Below are 15,941 nucleotides of genomic sequence, written 5' to 3'. Positions count from 1 at the left end.
CTAGCAGTGATGCTGTCAGCAGCTGTGAAACTGTGGGTCATCTCCACTACTGCTGATTTTTACAAGGCTGGCATGCAAGTTCTTGTTCATTGCTGGCAAAAATGGTGTTGACCATGTTGAAAACTAGTGTTTTGTAGCTGAGAATTTGCTCTGTCAAATAGGGTTCTTGTGCTCTTTGTCTCTGTTTTAGTTTCCATGGAAATAAATAGGAGTTACTACTTCTGGAGAGAACTATATGGTAATAACAGGAGACTTGGAAGCATGTTGGTGCTTTGTGTATGATGAAATTTTCTTTAACAGCTTGAGCAGGGTGTACCCAAGTTCAGAACTAATACTGAATCAGTCTTATTCACACAAAATTTGCAAGACCTATACAGATTTTTTCAGCTGCTAAGGAGGCGTATTTTGGACACAGTATGTAGTCATGAAATACACAATACCCATTATTATCATTCAGAAATGACTGTGTGAGCTACCTTGTGTGAAACTGAAGATTTACAGATGATAGGAAATGATTTGTTCCAAAATTCGAATAAACTGCTCTGTTGAAGAAGTAAAGGGAGAGCTGGAGCTCCTCAAGTACCTCTCACAAGTCTTCAAAAACGTGAACAGAGCTGTGAGATCCATCAGTGAGCTCCATCCACTTAAAATGCTGTCTTCTCACACAAACCAGATCTCAAGGCAGTTGTTTGATACTTGGGATTAAAAAAAAATGAAAGAAGAGCAGAGCCTTTTCTACTGTTAATAATTTACTGAGATACTTCAGTACTAAACTGTTAGTAATCTTTTGCTCTTGGCCATGGTTACAGTGGGATGGCAAGACTCTGGAGCTGGAAACTGTGGGGAGCAGTAGTATATTATTTGAGTACTAATCAGAATCAGCATCAACAGAACTCCCTAAAGAGGAAATGTGACAAATTTTGCAAAACTGTACTCAAGTGATGAGCTGGGAAAATCTGTAAATCTCATCTGATTATTACTATTTTTATTTTTATTTTTATTTTTTTGTTTTTATTATTTTTATTTTTATTTTTATTTTTTGTTTTAGTAAACTGTCTGTACCATTACTTTTGTTGTTCTGTTAGGTTCATGTTTTTTCCTCATCCTTAGCAATGTTTTAAGAATTTTTTTCCATAGCAACATCAATTGAACAGACCTAGAAATAATATTCAAATTGCAGAAATCATGGTGATATTTTTATTTCCTTTAATATAAAATCCAATGGCAATGAAAATATAAAATGTTCACAGTGTATGAATATTAGCGAAGATTTCAAATATCACCATCACTTACCTGAAAAAAATTAAAGACATGAGCTTTCTCCATCTGTTCTCTTCATAGTGCAAACTGCTGACAACAGTCACTGTGCTGTTTCTCCTGCATCTGCTTTTGCTATTGCTACAGCTGCAGCAGGGCACGGGAGTCCACCAGGTAAGAAAAATGTACTGTACCAAACATTAAGATACGTGGGTCTCAGAAGAGAAATATTTCTTAGGAATTTATTTACCTGAATCGTAAATAGCCTCTAATTTGTTACTTTAATCTGCTTGGTGTCTTGTCTTGGCTGGAGCTTTGGCTTCCAGTTGAGGCCAGTATGAAGTATTTGTAATGTAACTCATTTAATTTAAAGGTTTTTCTGAAAGCTGTTTGAAATTATGATAAACTGTATTAAATGCAAAAATTACAATACTGAGGTCATTAATAAACCCTGTAAGATTTTACAGGAGAAACTCAAACATTGTTTTACTTCACAAAAACAATGTGAAGTGCTGGAATTGTGATTACATGATTCAGTTGACTTGAATATGGAGTTCAGTTAGAATAAAAAGCAACTTGAAACAATAAATTGATAAGTTTAAAAAAAAAAAAGAGAAGGAAATCCATTCAACAATTTCTTACTTGAAAAAAACCTGATGCTGAAATCCTTATGTATTACAGCCTTCCGCATTACAAAAAACATTTTCAAATTTAATGGAAAGCCTATATTTACTGCACATCAACAGCTCAACAAGAAATTGACCCATAAACATGACTGAAAAGAACACCTTAAGATAGGGTGTTCAGGTGGAACCACACTGCTAGCTTTTGTATTGTGGCAGTCTGAAAATTTGTAAAGAAATTTGTCACCAAATAGTAAAATTATCTCTTAGACTGTTTGTGTATGTGCTACTCTGTTCTGGGGAATCGTCAGTAACCTTCATCATGTCTACATGAAAGAAGGAAAGAATGGGAATGTATTGAGTAACAGCTTTTAGAATAAACATGAATCTTAAATAAATGAGGACTTCGTACTCTACCACATACCTTTAGGAAATTGTTGCAAGCTTTGTGCCTTTGTTTTGTGAACTCTAAGATAACCAAATTGTTCATCAATATTTTGGATGATCACTGTATAAACCAATGATCACTTTTCTTGCTGACTTAAATTAGAACTATATTTACATTGCTTAATATTATATCTGTCATATTTTATCTGCTATGTCTATAGCTGTGGTTGTTTTCTTTGAGTGAGTAGACATTATGCAACATTTCTGGACAAGAATGGTTGTGTATTCCTATTAATTTTGTATACTTCGTTTGATTTTTGGATGATCACAAAAGTTACATCCAGTTTTAGAATCCTTGTGAGCCTCACACAAGCAGGTATTTAGTAAAATTTTTTGAAGTGAAGAATATTGTTTGCCTTTGAAAATAAACATTACCAAGAATTCAGTGACATATTTTATTTTATGAATTAATTCCAGTGTATTTACAAATTGTTCACAGAATGCAATAAAAATAAAAAAAAAGACTGGTTTTTATCCACTAGGACCAATAAAATTTTAAATCGCAAGTTTGTATTTTTGAAGTGCAGATTCTCAATACTTATCAGACAAGTGTTAGAGAAAATAACATCTAAAGTTACTGCATCGAGTGAAGGAATTTCAAAGCACTGAAAAAAAGATACATCTCTAATATTCTTATAAGTACATTTTGTATTGCTTTTTAAGATAATTCTGCATAAAAGGCTATTTTACTGGCCAGTGTAAAAAACAAAAGTCTCTGCATGAAAACTGATAAGAAAATAGTGTAGTTTGGGAAGTCAGGAGGCATGGCTCTCCGTCTGGACTTAATATGTGAATTTCAGGCTACAAACCACAGCTTACCTGAATCACCAGCTTTGTAACTTGAACCTGCTGATGCAATTAGTAGCATAGTGTTTGAAATGTTAGCATTTTGTTTATCTTGCATAGGTTAAAGACAGGTGGTATTACAATTTGAGAGGTGTATAGTTCAAATTAGAGTAATTCAAATAATTTTATTTCTTCCCATTACATACTTTATCAGAATTGTATGGAGTTTTTTAATGACATCTTTCTTATCCCCTTTGGACTCCTGTCTCATTCGGTGAATTGGGTCTAGGTAGTGGATGAGATTCATCTTTTTTTTTTTTTGCTTTTTTCAATTAGTCCATTATCTCCTTGCTGCAGATATTATGAAGTATGCCATTTAATATAGTCCAACATTGAACATAAATAAAACATAAGATGAAATCCAGTGTTGATCAATAATATGTGAATTCATGTGAGGAAAAACAATTCAAGCTTTACATGTGAAAGTACTGAGCATTATTGTTCAGATTTGAGATTATAACAGTATAATGATTATAATGATATAATGAGGATTATAATGCATGGTTCTATTAGACCATTATAGTGTTCAGCAGCAGCCAAAAAAAGTAAAGGAAACATCAGAAATGATTAGGAAAGAAAAAAGGAGCAAAGAAGGGAAGACCCATTTTACTGCCGCAATATAAATTCAGAATTTGAATTTGTATTGAATACTATTTATACTATTGATATCTCATATTTGAGGTGAGGGAATGAGAACAAGGGAATGTTAAGAGGTTGCAGTCGAAGACTGGAAGTGTAAAATTACTTCTGTGCATAAGAAGTTCAGAAAAGAGTTGACTTGAAGAGTTGCTGAGAAAGTTTTGTAAAAATACGGATGCCATCAGAACAGTTAAATAGGCATTTGTTGCCTTTTCAAATGCCATAGCTAAGAGGTGAAGGTTCAAAACCTACACAAGTCTGTGGATCTTGTGGACATTGTGAGTGAAAGAGATTTATGCTGATTTAGAAAGTGGGTGGCTGTAGGCAAGTGAGAGTCATTGGTAGTGGCTAAAAAGGCAAACTTAAGCAGCTCCAGGAGCAGAAAACAGCTGGAGCATGTGGGAAAATATTAGGACATAAGAATCATCACTGTAACTTCTATTATCACTGCTTCCTAAAGTCTACTTCTGGCTTTGTTTCGCTTTATCTTGTTTTGCCAAGGTAAGATCTCGTAGCTCGTCTCACTTTTCTGTCCTCCAGTTTTAACTGTTTAGGGATACGTAAAGTCTTCCTCCAAAAGTCTTACAAACTTTCTTTCATTGTGGTAATGCTCATATTTTGGCAAGGGAGGAGAATTCTCCTGAAAGTTACACGAACATCTTTCCCCAGAACAATGTAATATACCTAGTTTTCCTGACTAGATGTAAAATAGTATAAACTCAAATTGTTGATGAAGGGGCATGTATTCTTTATTTATCCTGAATTACCATTTCCATTTCCTCAGACTCTCTCTCTCTGATTGCTTTTAAGGACTTCTGTTCAGCTACATGCTTCTTGAAATGATAGATGAACTCTGAGCCATCAAGAACATATGATTGCTCAGTGGCATTAGCTACTTGAGCTGTTTCTGTACTCTTGTTCGTGCCTCTAGAAAAGTGGTTCTTGACTTTTGGTTGAATCACAGACAGCTCCCATAATCAGCCCAGAGGTTATCTAGCAGCTCTGTTACGACATCTGCTTTTTTCTTCTACAGAGAGAAAAGTTCCTACAAAAGTTATTTTTAGCAGTCTCAGCTTAATGAATGTCCTGCCAATCTCCTTTTTTTTATTTTTAGCTTTGCAATGAGAGTTGGATAGTCAATGAGTGGACTTCCAATAAGCTGTGGTGAACCCCATCTCTCTTTAGGAGTGATTTTCTCCTCTTCTGAGAATTTCTTTAATGTTGGCAGTGTCACTAAAAAGTAGAGAGACTGTCATTGTGGAAGAGGAAATTCCTGCCTTAATACTTACCAATAATTTGTAATTTAACAGTATAAATTTTGTCATGGGATATACAAGAATTGAGTAACATCAGTGTAATCTATATAGCACCCATGGCATAGCACTGTATAAAAACAATATAAAAACCAATTTATTATGTGGAATATAATAAGGGTATTTATTTCATCTGTTTCTTCTAGGACTTGTGAATTTCTCTGCTTTATCTTTGCTCAGTCCTTTCTAACATGTTACTGCTTCTTTTTCTCCCTGACTTTTATTTTTCTTTGTTTTGTGCAGAATCAGAATACAACCTCAAGATAAGTAAGATTATCTTGCACCTATTTTCAAAGAAAAAAACATCTTTTTAACATTCTTTTACTGAAATTGTTTGCTTTGCATGCAGGTCCTCATACTTATTGATATTCATAAACTGTGAAAGTGGGGCTAGAAGAGACTGAAATTTTGCTTAAAATCTTGAATAATTGTATGGATGAAGCCAAATTAGCAAAATAATATTGTATTGTTTTGGGGGAATTATAGAATGGCTTGGTTTGGAAGGGACCATGAAGACCATCCAGTTCCAACTGCCCTGCCGTGGGCAAGGATGCCTCCCACCAGATCAGGCTGCCCAGGGTCCCATCCAACTTGGCATTAATGCCTAGGGTGGGGGATCTACAGCTTCTTTCAGCAATCTGTTCCAGTCCCTCACCACCTTCGAAGTGAAGAGTTTCTTCCTTATATCTGATCTAAATATCCTGTCTTTCAGCTTAAAACAGTTATCCTTTGCCCCATCAACTACATGTCCTTGCCAAAAGTCTCTTCCCATCTTTCTAATTAGCCCCCTTATAAGCCGTTTTGAAAGGCTGCAGTAAGGTCTCCCCCAGTGCCTTCCAGGCTAAACAGCCCCAACTCTGTCAGCTTGTGTTTGCAGAATTTTTCCAGCCCTCTGATCATCCTTGTGGCCTCCTCTGGATGTGTTCCAACAAGTCGCTGTCCTTCTTGTGATGGGGACCCTGTACTCGGATGCGGTACTCCAAACAGAGTCTTGTAAGAGTGGAATGGTGGGGAACAATTACCTCCCCTGCCCTGCTGGTCTTGATACTTTTGATGCAGCCCTTGGGTTGGCTTTCTGGGCTGCAATTGCATGTTGCTGGCTTATGTTGAGCTTTTCATACTCCCAGGTCCTTTTCTGCAGGGCTGTTCCCAATCCATTCATCTGCCAGTCTGTACTGATATTGTGAATTGCCCCAACCCACGTGCAGGCCACCTCATAAGTCTGTCCCGATCCCTCTGGGTGACATCCCTTCCTTCTGAAGCATCAAATGCACCACTCAGCTTGGTGTCAACTGCAGACTAGCTTGATTGCACTGTCTATGTCATTGATATGGATATTAAACTTGTCCCAGTATAGTCCTCTGGGGAGCACCTCTCATCACCGATCACATGAATGCTGAACTGTTGACTAAAGATCTCTGGATGCAGCTGTCCCAGACAATTATTTATGCACCAAATAGTCCATACATCGAATACCTCTCTCTAATTTGGAGACAAGGATGTTGTGTGGGATCATGTCAAAGACCTTACAGAAGTCACAGAATCACAGAATTGTAGGGACTGGAAGGGACCTCTAGGGGTCATTTAATCCAACCCCCTGCCAAAGCAGGCTCCCTAGACCAGGTTGAACAGGTAGGCGTCCAGGCGAGTCTTAAATGTCTCCAGAGAAGGAGACTCCACAACCTCTGTGGGCAGCCTGTTTCAGTGCTCTGTCACCCTCACTGTGAAGAAGTTCTTAGGCACATTTGTGCGGAACTTCCTATGCTTCAGTTTGTGGCCGTTTCCCCTAGTCCTATTGCCACGCATCACTGAAAAGAATCTCACATCGTCCCTTTGTCTCCTGCACCTTAGATATTTATAGATATCGATCAGATCCCCTCTCAGTCTTCTTTTCTCAGGGCTGAACAGACCTAGGTTGCTCAGCCTTTCCTCATAAGAGAGGTGCTCCAGGCCCTTTATCATCTTTGTGGCCCTCTGCTGGACTCTTTCCAGGAGATCCTTGTCTTTTTTTGTACCAGGGAGCCCTGAACTGGACACACTACTCCAGGTGAGGCCTGACCAGGGCAGAGTAGAGGGGGAGGATCACCTCCCTTGACCTGCTGGCCATGCTTTTTTTAATGTACCCCAGGTTGCCACTGGCCTTCTTGGCCACCAGTGCACACTGCTGCCTCATGGGCAACCTGTCATCCACTTGGAACCCCAGGTCCCTTCCTGCAGAGCTCCTCTCCAGCAGGTCATCCCCCAACCTGTACTGGTGCATGTAGTTCTTCCTTACTAGGTGCAAAAGTCTACACTTGCTTTTGTTAAATCTCATCTGATTCCTCTCTGCCCAACTCTCCAGCCTGTCCAGATCTTGCTGAATGGCAGCACAGCCTTCTGGTGTGTCAGCCATTCCTCCCAGTTTCGTAGCATCAGCAAATATGGTGAGGGTGGACACTATCCCCTTGTTCAACGTCTTCATCAGTGACCTTGACAAGACCGGACCCGGCACTGACCCCTGAGGAACACCGCTAAATGCAGGCCTCCAACTGGACTCTGCACCGCCAGTCACAACCCTCTGAACTCTGACAGTCAGCTAGTTCTCAACCCACCTCACCATCCACTCATCTATTCCACACTTCTTCAGCTTCATTATAAGGATGTTGTGGGAGACAGTATCAAATGCCTTACTGAAGTCAAGGTAGACTACATCCACTGCTCTCTCCACATCCACCCAACCAGTGATAACATCGTAGAAGGCTACCAGGTTGGTCAAGCATGACCTCCCACTAGTGAACCCATGCTGACTACTCCTGATAACCTTCTCTTCCAGTTGCCAGGAGATGGCATCCAGAACAAGCTATTCCGTCCCCTTTCCAGGGACCGAGGTGGGCTGACTGGCCTGTAGTTTCCCAGATCTTCCTTCTTGCCTTTTTTGAAGACCAGAGTGACATTGGCTATCCTCCAGTCTTCAAGCACCTCTCCCATTTGTCAAAGATGATAGAGAGTGGTTCAGCAGTCACCTCTGCCAGCTCCCTCAGCACACGTGGTTGCATCCCCTCAGGGCCCATGGTACACTGATGTTGCCTAGACACTCTCGGACCAGTCCAAGTAGATGACATCAGTTTGTCTTTCCTTGTTCAAGTTGTCACTTCATCATAGGCCAGCAGACTGGTCAGACATGATTTGCACTCGGTAAATTATCAGTAAAACAAAGAGTACTCAGTGGCGTAGCAAACAGAAATTTCTACTTTACCAAGAATATTTAACACGATTTTAAGAAAAATAGTTGATGTTAAATTGATCATTCTATTTTGTAGCAATTCCACTGAACATGGGCTTCAGTGAGTCTGCACTGACAAAACCTAGATTCAAAATTTAAATTAATCTTATATACTCTATATATTTTGAGAAGTGTATTTCTTCTTCAAGTTAAATTAGAGACCCAAAATCTCCTGACCAAAACAAACATTTGACAAGAAGCAAATATTCCATCCCAAGAAAACGTGCACATATTACTTTGTCATGAATACAGCAGCTTTATTTCAGCAACTCAGTCATCCCATTTCAAGTTGGGTACTTTGGTGTTTCCAGCATGCTGCAAAGCTGCCTTTCTCCTCCTACAGCATGCTGATCTGCACTGTAAAGGATATACCATTTTTCACAAGAACAGGGTGACATGTTATGAGAGAGGATGGGAGTGGGATGGAAGCTTGTGGTTGGCAGGAAGGCCTGGCTTCTTCAGTATAACCATTTGTTTTTTTAAAATACATATGAAAGGGAGAGGAGAGAAAGTGAGAAAAGTAGGAAAAAAAAGTCATTGGGGGAGTGTTTCTGACAAACATGATTTGCATGCAGGAAAATAAGCCCCATGCTAGTAAGGAGATATGATGGTATTACTCTTTATAATTTTAATGATTTAAAAGACTAATTAAAATAACAGCTGGAAGTTTGAAAGCATCTTCTCAAAAATGAATTGCTTATGTGCTGTCCCTTTCACTTAATTCCCTGGACACATCTCTGGTGGTAAATGAATTTTTACTTGAATTGTTTACCTGAGCGTTGTTCAGGATAGAGAATATTTTCCTAAAACCACTGTGTTTTGCTACTTCTACCTTGTCAAAGAATGTGTCTAAAAATCACTCAAACAGTGATCCTTCAAATCACAAAAGTGATTTGGGCCTCAAAAATTATCCAGGGGGTGGAACACCTCTCCCCCAAGGGCAGGCTGGAAGAGCTGGGGCTGTTTAGCCTGGAGAAGAGAAGGCTGCAAGGTGACCTGATAAGCAGCCTTTCACTATCTAAAGGAGAGCTACAGGAAAGAATGGTACAGACTCTTCAGCAGGGTCTGTTATGCTAGGACAAGGGGAAATGGTTTCAAGCTTAAAGAGGGAAGATTCAGGTCAGATATAAGGAAAAAGTCTTTTACTGTGAGGGTGGTGAGGCACTGGAACAGGTTGCCCAGAGATGTGATGGATGCCCTGTCCCTGGAGACTTTCAGAGTGAGGCTGGATAAGGCCCTGGGCAACCTGCTGTAGCTGTGGTGTCCCTTTTCATTGCAGCAGAGTTGGACTAGATGGCCTTTAAAGGTCCCTTGTAACTCTAAGGATTCTATGATTCTATGAAATCTATTCTTGCATAGAGAAAATATAAGGCAAGTTCCTTCAATTTTCATAGATCTACGTTGGTGGTTGAGAGAAACAATCCAAACTGCCCTTGGTTTTTATTTAGATAAAAGTGATTAGCCTGTTTATCAGACAATTTTCTGGTGTCATCTGCTTTTCCATAGCTCTTACAATGTCTGCAAGAGAGATCAGGCAGTCCTTTGCAGCTGCAGCAGCACTGTAGACAATGCGTCTTATATAGTTCATGAGTTCTGAATCTGTGGTCCTGTGATTGTGTCACTGTCTATGAAAATGTCAAATTCCATTCTTAACTGTGGCCATAGAACTCTGTGTTTAAAAAAAAAAAAAAAAAAAAAAAACATTTTCTACTGATAATCAGTTGTGTATTAGTGGATTAGTTACCTGCATTAGTCATGGAAAAGTACAGAGCAATGGGCACAATCATTTTACAGTATACGTCTCAGTTATTTTGACTTGGCTGTTTTTGCATTCATGATTACTGCTTGGAATAAGTTACTATAGGCAGTTATTATAGGCTCTTTGTAATTTGTTTGTAGTTTTGTATTGCACTTCACTTGATTACTTCTGATATAAACCTTGATTGTAGAGCAACTGAATGCAGATGAGAGTAATCAGTGTCAAAAGACTAACAGGACTGTCAGTGTCAAAAGACTACTGACAAACAGTAATGGGAGGAAGAAGCCTGCCTCAAAGCCTGAGGTGCCTCTGCAGAACTGAGAAGGAAAAAGAAACAGTAACAGGTAAGTCCTTAGCACTGAGTAAGGCAGCCCAACCTGCTCCCTGTTGTGTAACAACTACCGCAGCTAAGAAAAAGCGATGAGTGATAGCGGTGGATGATTCTCTTCTGAGGGATACAGAGGAACCTGTTGTCCTGACCTGCTATTTAGAGAGGTCTGCTGCTTGCCAGGGGCCCACATCAAGGATGTCACAGAAAGGCTGCCAGACCTTTTATATTCCACAGACCATTTTACCTGCTTCTGCTGTTTCACGTAGGCACCAGTGACATAGCTGTTAGCAACCTGAAGCAAGAGGGACTACAGGATGCTGGAAGCAACAGTGAAGGACTCAGAAGCTCAGGTAGTCTTTTCATCGATCCTCCCACTTAGGGGAATGGAGTGGGAAAGGGCTGATAGAAGTAAGAAAATTGATAAATGGTTAAGGGAGTGGTTTTGTGAACAGTGCTTTGGCTACTTATGTCACAAAACTAGTTTTGAGAAATCTGATCTTCTGGGGGAGGGTGAGGTTTATCTCAGAGAAGGGGAAGACCATCTTTGGCAGCAGGCTTTCCAATTTAATCAAGAAGGCTTTAAACTACAGTAGATTTTCGAGGCTGATGATGGTAAATGGATGCCCTGGGCCTGGTATTGGATCACAGGCCAGTAAGACAGCACCTAAGGCGCGGGATAAGGGAACTCCAGTTGGTAAATGAGCCATTTGAATGTATATAAGTCCATGGGGCCAGATGATATCCATCCCAGGGTTCCAAGAGAGATGGCTGATGTGGTTGCTGAGCCGCTGTCCATCGTATTTGAAAAATCATGGCTGTCTGGTGAAGTCCCCGGTGACTGGAAAAAGGGAAACATTACTCCCATTTTTAAGAAGGCTAGAAAAGAAAACCTGGGGAACTACAGGCTAATGAGCCTCACCTCTGTGCCTGGGAAGATCATGGAGCAGATCCTCGTAGATGCTATGTTAAGGCACATACGAGACAAGGAGGTGATCTGAGACAGCTGGCATGGCTTCACCAATGGCAGACCTTTCTTGACCAATCTGGTGGCCTTCTATGGTGGAGTGACGGCATCGGTGGTCGGAGGAAGGGTGACAGATGTCAGCTACCTGGACTTCTGCAAAGCCTTTGACATGGTCTCTTCACCACGTCCTTCTCTCTGAATTGGAGAGGTATGGATTTGAAGGATGGACTGTTTGGTGCATTAAGAATTGGTTGGCTGGACGCAGCCAAAGGGTTGTGATTAATGGTTCTATGTCAGAGTGGAGGCTGGTCACAAGTGGTGTCCCTCAGGGGTTGGTCTTGGGACCAGTGCTTTTCAACATCTTCATCAGTGACATAGACGATGGAATTGAGTGTACCCTTAGCAAGTTTGCAGATGACACCAAGCTGAGCAGTGCAGTCAATACATTGGAGGGAAGGGAAGCCATCCAGAGGGACCCGGACTGTCTGGAGACGTGGGCCCACAAGAATCTATTGAGGTTCAACAAGGCCAAGTGCCAGGTGCTGCACTTGGGCTGGGGCAATCCCAGGAATTTATACAACCTGCGGGAAGAACTCCCTGAGAGCAGCCCTGCAGAGAAGGACTTGGGGGTCCTGGTGGACGAGAAGCTGGACATGGGCCAGCAGTGTGCATTTGCAGCTCAGAAGGCCAACTATGTTCTGGGCTGCATTAAAAGAGGAGTGGCCAGCAGGAAGAGGGAGGGGATTGTCCCCCTCTACTCAGCTCTTCTGAGGCCCCATCTGGAATGCTGGGTCCAGGCCTGGGGCCCCCAGCACAAGAAGGACATGGAGCTCTTGGAACGGGTCAAGAGGAGAGTCACCAAGATGATCAGAGGGCTGGAGCACCTCTCCTATGAAGAAAAGTTGAGGGAACTGGGCTTGTTTAGCTTGGAGAAGAGAAGGCTCGGAGGAGACCTCATTGTGGCCTTCCAATGCTTGAAGGGAGTGTATAAACGAAGGAGTATGTGTGTTTACATGGGTTGATAGTGATAGGACAAGGGGGAATGGTTTTAAACTAAGACGGGGGGTTTAGGTTAGATGTTAGGAGGAAGTTTTTCACACAGAGGGTGGTGACATGCTGGAACAGGTTGCTCAAGGAGGTTGTGGATGCCCCATCCCTGGAGGCATTCAAGGCCGGGCTGGATGTGGATCTGGGCAGCCTGGTCTAGAGGTTGGTAACCCTGCACACAGCAGGGGGGTTTGAAACTTGATGATCTTTGAGGTCCTTTTCAACCCAGGCCATTCTATGATTCTAAAAAATCCTTAGGGCATCAAAGAGGGTGCTCAGCAAGCTTGCTGCTCTGGATTTCAGGAGAGCAGACTTTGACCTCTTCAAGGAACTGCTTGGCAGGATGACATGGGATAAAGCCCTGGAGGGAAGAGGGGCCCAAGAAGGTTAGTCAGTGTTTGTTAAAGAACCATCTCCTCCAAGCCCAGAAACAGTGCATCCCAATAAAACGGAAGGCAGGCAAGAATGCCAGGAGGTCTCTGTAGATCAACAAGGAGCTCCTGGACTTAAGCGCAAAAAGGAAGTCTACAGGAAGGGGAAGCGGGCATGGATTACCTGGAAGGACTACAGAGAAGTTGTCTGAGCAGCCAGGGATCAGCTTTAGGAAAGCTAAAACCCAGATAAAGTTAAATCTAGCCAGGGACATAAAGGGTAACAAGAAGAAATTCTATGGGTATATCAATGATCAGAGGAGGGCCAGTGAAGATGTGGGCACTCTCTGGAAGGAAACTGGAGACCTGGTCACAAGGGATATGGAGAAAACTGAGGTGCTCAATGTCTTCTTTGCCTCTTCACTGGCAGGAGGTCTAGCTACACCACCCAAACTGCAGAAAGCAAAGGCAAGAACTGGGAGAAGAAAGATCTGCCATCTGTATGTGAAGGTCAGGTTTGAGACGATCTAAAGATCCTGAAGGTGCACAAGTCCATAGTACCCGATGAGATCCATCCATAGGTTCTGAGGGAGCTGGTGGATGAAGTTGCCAAGCCACTACCCATCGTATTTGAAAGGTGGTGGCAGTCTGGAGAAGTTCCCACTGACTGGAAAAGGGGAAACATAACCACCCATTTTCAAGAAGGGTAAAAAAGAAGATCCAGGGAACTACAGGCCAGTCAGTCTTACCTCTGTGCGTGGCAAGATCATGGAGCAGATCCTTCTGAAGGCCCTACTAAGGCACATGGAAAATAAAGATGAAGTGGTTGGTGGTAACCAACATGGCTTCACCAAGGGCAAGTCGTGCCTGAGTTGGTGGCCTTTTATGATGGAGTTACAGCATCAATGGGTAAGGAAGAGGAACTGACATCATCTGCATGGACTTGTGCAAAGCGTTTTGCCGTTGTCCTACATGACATCCTGGTTGCTAAATTGGAGAAAAATGGTTTTGATGGATAGACCACTTGTTGGATAAGGAATTGGCTGGATTGTTGCACTCAGAGTTGTGGTCAGCAGTTCTGTGTCCAAGTGGAGACCAGTGATGAGTGGCATTCCTCAAGGATTGTTGCTGGGACCAATGCTATTTAACATCTTTGTAGGCAACGTGGACAGTGGGATCGAGTGCACTCTCAGCAAGTTTGCAGATGACACCAATCTGAGTGGTACAGTTGACATGCTAGAGGTTGAACAGTTGAATGCTATCCAAAGGGACCTGGATAGGCTTGAGAGGTGGGCCTCAACTTCATGAAGTTCAGCAAGGCCAAGTGCAAGGTCCTGCACCTGGGTTGGGGCAATCCCAAGCACAGATTCAGATTGGGCAGAAAATGGCTTGAGAGCATCCATGAGGAGAAGGATTTGGGAGTGTCGGTTGATGAAAGACTGAACAATGTGTGCTTGCAGCCCAGAAGGCCAACTGTATCCTGGGTTGCATCAAGAGAAGTGTGACCAGCAGGTCGAGGGAGATGATTCTGCCCCTCTCCTGTGCTTTTGTGAGACCACTTGGAGTACTGCATCCAGTTCTGGGGGCCCAACACAAGAACGATATGGAGCTATTGGAGCAGGTCCAGAGGAGAACCACGAAGATGATCAGAGGGCTGGAGCACCTCCCCTATGGGGACAGACTGAGAGAAATGGGGCTCTTCAGCCTAGAGAAGAGAAGACTCCGGTGGGAACCTAATAGCGGCCTTCCAGTACCTGAAGGGAGCCTACAGGAAAGCTATGGAGGGACTTTATATAAGGGCATGTAGGGACAGGACGAGGGGAAATTGATTTAAACTGAAAGAGGGTAGATTTAGGCTGGAGATTAGGAAGATACTCTTTACTGTGAGGGTGGTGAGACACTGGAACAGGTTGCCCAGAGAGACTGTGGATGCCTCCTCCCTGGAAGGGTTCAAGGCCAGGCTGGATGGGACTGTGAGCAACCTGGTCTAGAGGGAGGTGTCCCTGCCTATAGCAGGGGGTTGGAACTAGATAATCTTAAAAGCCCTTTCTAACCCAAACCATTCTATGATTCTATGAAAATTTTGATGCGAAGATGAGCCATTGAAATGTATATGGAAAGTCTTTGTCTGCCCAGATTTGCTGCAGATATTTGTCTGTAGTAATGTATCCTAATCGTAGCAGCAGTAACTAACAGAAATGGACTTCTGTAAATTGCAGTTGTGGTTTCCAGAATGATGCATCTTTTGAAAGCTAAGTACTGAACTTGTGCCAGATGAGTCCTTTGGATTCTGAGTTTGACACACATTAGTCCTGCTTTGATTTCTATCACTATTTATGGGACAGATAACAATCAGCTAAAAGTAGTAATTTATGTTCCATAGAGACCCAAATTACACTGTGGGTCATGTAGAGGCATAGATTGATTATGATTGATGGCTTATTTAGAAACACTAAAATTGTCGTGAGAAAGTTCAGCAGAAGTTTTTAGTGAGAGCTGCTGAGGTTATTTTTGGTCGTGACCAGTGGTGGTGTTCTACAGGCATTCAACTCTTAGCCACTCCCCACTGTCATAATATTTTTGTTTTGTTTGTTTTTGCATGAGCACTAATTGGAGTAATGGAATGACACTTTGTACCAAATGATACAAAAGAGATCCTATGTGCATGTTTGTGTGTCTGTAGTTATAAGTATGATTGTGACAAGAGGAGGGACTCACTGTAGCTTTCATAGCTTTGCCTGGTTGGGGCACTTGGCGCTTTAACTGTATAATGTGTCTTGAGAGATGGGCCAAGCAAAGTAGTGATTGTATGTACTCCAGTGGGATCCTATTGATCTCTGAAATAGAAAAGCATGTAGAAACATAAATTATGCTTTAATCATATATAGTATTTCCTCAGTTGCTACTATCTTGCACACAGATTGATAGGAGTATTTAGTTCCGCATTCAAGGATATTAGTTATACTCTTTAGGTTGTATTTCCCTAATTCTGAACAGAGGAATAATAATTCAGCATTACAACATTATGTTTCATAAAACAGATTCTGGAGAAGGCAGTGAAGTATGGAGGCTATTTAGGGTA

General features: G+C 41.8%; 1 protein-coding gene across 6 annotated transcripts in view; it reads left to right on the top strand.

Annotated features, from left to right (window-relative positions):
• Window positions 1-15,941, top strand: part of RASGRF2 (Ras protein specific guanine nucleotide releasing factor 2) — a 129,201-nt gene that overhangs the window by 69,410 nt on the left and 43,850 nt on the right. For all 6 annotated transcript variants that reach the window (XM_021380890.1, XM_021380887.1, XM_021380886.1 and 3 more), the window contains one exon: window positions 1,342-1,431. In XM_021380890.1, the coding sequence (XP_021236565.1) occupies window positions 1,342-1,431 (90 nt within the window). The remainder of the gene's footprint in view (window positions 1-1,341; window positions 1,432-15,941) is intronic.

This window comes from Numida meleagris, chromosome Z (assembly GCF_002078875.1).
Source record: "Numida meleagris isolate 19003 breed g44 Domestic line chromosome Z, NumMel1.0, whole genome shotgun sequence".
In the NCBI taxonomy this organism is placed as follows: Eukaryota; Metazoa; Chordata; class Aves; order Galliformes; family Numididae; genus Numida; species Numida meleagris.
The sequence above is the reverse complement of the archived record's forward strand: the minus strand, read 5'-3'. Positions and strand labels throughout refer to the sequence as shown.